Here is a 6,570-nt window from a genome sequence, read left to right on the forward strand (position 1 = left end):
TGTGGGAGAGTGGTGTCCACCTTTTTCCAAAACACCTGGATTTAAGGGATGGTTCCACAATAAGTGAATAAATAAACCTGACAAATTTCAGTTTTGCCAACACAATAAAGAAATATTAGAATCTCATTTGAAAATCTGTTGGGCAGATATAGACATCCCAATAAGATTTGTACTTGTGTGCCGACACGATAAACATTTATTTAAAAATGTTCTATACCTCTTATCAGATATTCTAATCAGTTTACAAAACAGAACAGTCATAAAATAAAATGCAAAAAAAAGATAAAAATAACATAAGCAAACAGCACCTTAAAAAAAAAAATTCTAAACATATAGTGGAAATCAAACCACAAACAGATAATGAATAGTATCTTAAACCTAACCCAAAAACTGTAAGTAAACATACGTGGATGATTCCTTAATAAATCTAATACATATAATAAAAACATATTACCTAACTAAAAGCATAAAACAAGCAACATCTTAATAGATACTTAAAAATATATTGCCATACTAAAGCCCAAAAGGACACTAGATCCCACCACCTGATACAACAATGATCAAAAGGAGAGAGGTAGTATCGCAAAGTCTACAGCCTTATAAAAAGGCAATAAGTCAACCCTCCACCATCCAGCACTTTTTCAAAGCCCAACTGATACAACGGGTGGGATTTAGGGAAACTCTCAGAAGTGGGGCAGGACCACAAGGCAGGAGTTGGATCTGTCTTCTGCCTAGCCAGCACCCTCCCCCACAGGGTTCTGAGGGCCAGTAGGACTTAGTGGGACAAACTGATTAGCGCTGGGCAGATACAGGCTGGAGGTAGTGAGCAGAGACAAATAGATAATGAGTAGATGACTGGATAATAGGACAGGCAGGGAGCAGTGGAACAGGTACTGACACAGACAGGGGGCTGTGGACAGGATACTGGGAAGGGCACAAGACCAGACAAGGACAGGACTAAACAAGGAAGAACAAACAGGGACCATACAGAACAAATAAGCCTTAAGGCAGCAAGGCTAGGAGGTCCAAAGGCCACCGAGCAAGAAGCCCCAGAGGGCAAAGTCAGAGAAGGCCTACAGAGACCGTAGAGTAACGGCAAGGGGTAAGACACCCCTTATGCCACAAGGCAAGGCACGAGAAGGCCGGGAGGCCACAGAGCAGGAAAAGAACAAAGTACAGGACAAAGAGCCAGCGAGGAGGTTCTGGCAAGATAAGTCTAAATCGAGCTGGGGCTGGGGGTAGTGCAGGCAGGAAGGAGGAGACTGGCAAGTTCTGGAAGCCAAACCTGCTGAAGACTCCTAGTGGAGAGAAGGCTGCACCCCAAGCTGAGTCAGGTTGGTCACTGAGGAGCTGGCTCTGGTGGCTGACATTAGAGGCCTCTGCCGGTGAGCAGGTGTCATAGCAAGAGGCAGCAGGGTAGGCTAAGCCTGTGTCGCAGGCGAAATCCTAACACCAACTATGGCCAGGTAAAATATAGCAGTTACCTTGATCCAATTGCAAAATGCCTAACCTGAAAATATTGAAAGATCTGCCTCTCCAAAGCAGCAATCACATCTTCCCTTGTTAAACTCATTACAAAAAAAAACAAACAAAAAAACAAACAAAAACTGAGAAAACATACATGGCTGGACATTTGCTCCTAAAGAACACCAAAAGGGTTTTCATCTCTAGAGAATCTCTGTGCAGCGAGAGGAATAAGTGGAGAACAAGGGGATATGCTTATTGCTTTACAAATTTTTGCCACATTAGTAATGAAAGGGTGTTTTATAGCTATTCTCTTCCTCGTGTACAAAACAATGTATGCAGGTAAAGACAATGGCAAAACTAGATGTTTTTCAAGCCTAATCCAGCGAGTATGAACTATGGGGTTTACATTTTCAGACACACATCCCAATAATAAATCTGAATTTTAGGGAAGCCAATCCCTCCAGGCACCTCAGAAGAAATTAGTGAGTTATAGCCAACACGTCTTCCTCCCCTTCCAAATACATTTCAAAAATATTTTTGTGATGTATAAAAAGAAAAACACAAGTTATCGAAATAGAGAGCTGAGAGGAAAACATTACTGAGGAATGCCATTTCTTTCCATCTGTTCAAATCTGCTTTGATTTTTCTCCATCTCCCATAATTCAGCTGATACAATGCTGACAGATCATTTGGTATCATTATCCCTAAATATCTAAAGTTAATGCTGACCTTAAAATCATAACACATGTCCTACATGGCATAATTATGAATTTCAAGAAATTAAGTGAAATACAAAAACACAACCAAATTTACCAATGCCAATAAATGTTGATGGTCCATTCCAACGTTTTCTAAGTCTAATCTCTGCCCCTAAGCTTTCTTTATCCCAGCTTTATACATGTCTACACTCCACTACTTCCTATAAAATTCACAATGTATTAGCGGCCAAATGGGGACAAGAACTTGGGATCACTACTATCGTTAAAGACTTGGCTGATAGTGATATGCAAGTGGGCAAAGCAATAAAGGGTGCAAAATTTTGGAAATCACATTCAGGCCGATACAGTAAAGTCTGTGGGAGAGCTCCGGCACGTGCACCGGCCACTCGCCGGTGTGCGCGATGCAGTATTTAAATTAGGCCCGGCGGTAGATCCTGGCAAAAGGAGGCACTAGGGACACTAGCGCATCCCTTGACAGGAGCAGCGGCTGTCAGCGGGTTTGACAGCCGAAGCTCAATTTTGCTAGTGTCTGTTCTCGAGCCCGCTGACAGCCACGGGTTCGGAAACCAGATGCCAGCAAAATTGAGTGCCCGGTTTTCGGCCCGACGCCGTGGGCCGAATTCAATATATTTTTTTTAAACTTTTTTTTTTTACTTTTCAGGACCTCCGACTTAATATCGCCATGATATTAAGTCGGAGGGTGCACAGAAAAGCAGTTTAACTGCTTTTCTGTGCACTTTCCCAGTGCCGGAAGAAATTAGCGCCGACCCAAAGGTCGGCGCTAATTTCTGAAAGTAAAATGTGCGGCTTGGCTGTACATTTTACTTTCTGTATCCCGCGCGCATACCTAATTGGGCCATCAACATGCATTTGCATGTTGAGGGCGCTATTAGGGGTAAGGGAAAACGCGCTATAAGGGGTAAGGGAAAACGCGCTTACCCCTAATAGGGCCATCAACATGCATTTGCATGTTGAGGGCGCTATTAGGGGTAAGGGAAAACGCGCTATAAGGGGTAAGGGAAAACGCGCGTCCAAGAGCAGGCTAACAGTGCGCTCTGTCGGAGCGCACTGTACTGTATCGGCCTGATTATAAGGTATTACACAGACTAATATTTTGGTCAAATAAAGCTTATGCAGCCCGTATAGCTGTTTCTAATAATTGTCCAAAATGCTCCCACCCGCTAGCATTCTTTATGGGATTGCCCATTAATCTCCTCCTTCTGGAGCTCTGTATAAAAGTTTTTTTGGAACACTGCTGTTGCCGATGTCTTGTTGGTCACCAGCTTTTTGTCTGCTTGGGCTTTGCAACAATGGTGAAGAAATATCTCATGACAAAAGGATGCCTGGTGGCCTTGCGATTAATCATATAACAATGGCTGCAACCCTCTGGCCCCTCATTGGAGCTATAGAAGTTCTCTCTTCTGGATATCTAAATGTTGGAGAACAAGACAGCCAAACTGGAAACAAAGAAATTTCAGGCATAGAACAATTGACTGTGGCAGTCCATTGCTCAATGTTTAAAAATTCAGTTGAATGACTAGAATCTTGTAAAAATCTGGCCAAGGTGTATGCTTTGTATGTTTTGGATGTTTCAATACAGCCACTTCTATTACTAATACGGAGTGACACAGGGGTGGGGAGGATAGGTATGAAAAGAGGGAAAATATCTGTTTTTCAGATTCATGTTCAAATTTTGACCCTGTGATTTTGCCGCACACTGAACAAATCTTGCATTAGTTGTAATGGTCATGTTGAAGTTCAATAAACATATTTCAATCAAAAGAAAATGTTGAAGGGAAACATTTAGGTCTGCCATATATGTTAATATATTGTCCACAAATAAAGCTGTTGACTTTTCAACTTGTGCTGTGATCTGACTCTTTTAGTGAAACAGCAGATTATTCTACAGCCAAGTCAACCAATAAAGCTGACAAAGAGCATTCCTGTTATGTGCTTCTTGCTAAGAGAAAAGATGCTCAATCTTTAACCTTCACTGCCCAAGAGGCAAGATACAGTGCCTTAACACAACCAATAGCATTGTCCTCAAACCCAAAATTACAATGACACAAAAAAAAAAAAGACCATTCTTTACAGATGTCAACAAAAAATATTCAGCCATTTGGCTATAGTATTTTTGCCCCATATAAGACTTGATCTTATTGATTATTCATTTCATTCAATTTCTATAACAGCTATTTAGTTGATATGTTTGCATGTTTATAGAACATAAGACTTGGCATATTGGGTGAGACCAAAGGTCCATCAAGCCTCGTGAGTTAACAAGTTGACTTGGAGAATTAGCCACTGCTATTACAGGCATCAGTAGCACTTAGTGTTTGGGTACTTGCCAAGTACTTGTAGCTAGGATTGGCCACTGTTGGAAACAGGATGCTGGGCTTGATGGACCCTTGGTCTGATCCAGTATAGCAATTTCTTATGTTCTTTTGTACCATCAGCAAATTTGATCATAGTAACATAGTAATGACACAGAAAACCAAATGGTCTATCTAGTCTACCCAGCAAGCTCATGGTAGTAACTAATGCTCCATGCAAGTTACCTCCATGATTCTGTTAAGGGTAGCTCCTCACCTCACTTGTTGTTCCCATTTCCAGGTCATTTATAACTATATTAAAAAACAGTCGTCCCAGAACACATCCCTGGAGCACTCCACTATTCACCTCTCTCCACAGAGAACATTTACCATTTAGCTCTCTCTGTTTGCTATCTTTTAACCAGTTGGCAATTGACAATAGGACACTGACCCCTATCCCATGACTTTTAATTTCTTAAGAAGTCTCTCATGAGAGATTTTGTCAAATGCTTTCTGGTAATTCAGATACACTATATCAACTGGACTCACCTTTATCCACAGCTTTCACTGGTGAACCTTTTTAAAGTTGGAGCGCAAGTAAACAAATAGTTTTGCTGGCAACCTGGGGCTTGCTAGCTGCGTTACATGGGAGACTGGGTCTCTTGTTCATAATAGTTTGTGTGGCACATACAGAGTAGGTGATCCTGCATTGCTTGAGTGACATTTTGTAATTCTTTTTCATATCTTCTCCCAGATCATAAGAACATAAGAAATTGCCATGCTGGGTCAGACCAAGGGTCCATCAAGCCCAGCATCCTGTTTCCAACAGAGGCCAAAACCCAGGCCACAAGAACCTGGCAATTACCCAAACACTAAGAAGAACCCATGCTACTGATGCAATTAATAGCAGTGGCTATTCCCTAAGTATAATCTTTAATGATATGTTATACTACAATTCTTGTTCCCATGCCTCCACACATCAGGTAGTTTTTCACTCTCCCCAGTTAAAATGGCAGCATCTGCAACTCTAATGGTACTGCAAGCATAACCAACCTTGACACTATAAGAAGAAAACCACTATTTTATTTATTTATTTAAAGGCTTTTATATACCGGAGTTCATGCACTAGTGCATACCACTTCGGTTTACACGGAACAAGGAACAGAAAATTACATCAAACAGATTGAACAATTAAACAAATATACAATTACATCCAACAATTGTATAAACTATAATAGTTTTATCTAAAGAGATCACCTTCCTAAAATATATAGGTGAAAATTCAATGGAAAGAAGGAAACTGACCAACCTGCTCGGTTTATTATTCCTTTTTTTTCTGTCATGCCTCTGGTCGTCAATTAGGTGCTTTAGCCCCGAGGAGTTTTTGGAATTAAAAAACCTCTCTTACTTACTTCAAAAGGGTTCAGGTTGAAATAGGAGGAGCCAGGCCGGACCAGTCTTTCAATTTGTTGTTTTGGAGTCAGAACTGAGTCTCTCCTCTCAATTTGCTTTACCTGTAGAGATAAGAAAAAAAAGTTTGCATACTCTACACCATTACCAAGTCTCAAAACCACGAGTTATTTTTTCTGCCTCTAATTAGAATTAGTCATTGACCAAAAAGGTTACTTCCAACTCCTCCAAAAACTCCTCAAAATAGTTAATATTATTAATACATATGTTTCCCCAACAGCAAAGATAGATAGAAATTCTCCCTTACCCCGCAATCTTGGGGGTGAAGGACCCTCCATTACCTCATACTACAGGCTCTGTCTGTGGGTTGAAGGGTCCCCGCTGTCTCCTGTCACAGACTCTTCCCGAGGCATGAGGAAACCCCTTCTATCTCGGTCTCATAAACAAGAACCCCTTACAGACCGAGGCTTGCTCCTCCCCCTCTCCACCTGCGGTCCTCGCTCCGTTACCTCGGTATAAAAGGTCTGGAAGGCCTCCTCCACCTCCGTTTGAACGCCACCTCCGGTAGCCGCCATTTTCCCAGGCACACTGCGTCACCGACGCCAGAAGCACGCCACCCACGTGACCTACAGAAGTCGAGCGTGATAGAAGGCGGGGCGGGA

The 6,570-nt window shown here is 41.8% G+C and overlaps 1 protein-coding gene across 1 annotated transcript in view; it reads right to left on the minus strand.

Moving 5' to 3' along the window:
• Positions 1-6,570, minus strand: part of DNAJC8 (DnaJ heat shock protein family (Hsp40) member C8) — a 35,397-nt gene extending 28,827 nt beyond the window's left edge. The window contains exons 1-2 of the mRNA XM_029571371.1: positions 6,418-6,570; positions 5,911-6,012 (exon numbers count right to left, since the gene is read on the minus strand). Coding sequence (XP_029427231.1) covers positions 5,911-6,012; positions 6,418-6,483 — 168 coding nt within the window. The 5' untranslated portion in view covers positions 6,484-6,570. The remainder of the gene's footprint in view (positions 1-5,910; positions 6,013-6,417) is intronic.

The sequence above is a fragment of the Rhinatrema bivittatum genome, chromosome 11, assembly GCF_901001135.1.
Source record: "Rhinatrema bivittatum chromosome 11, aRhiBiv1.1, whole genome shotgun sequence".
Lineage (NCBI taxonomy): Eukaryota > Metazoa > Chordata > Amphibia > Gymnophiona > Rhinatrematidae > Rhinatrema > Rhinatrema bivittatum.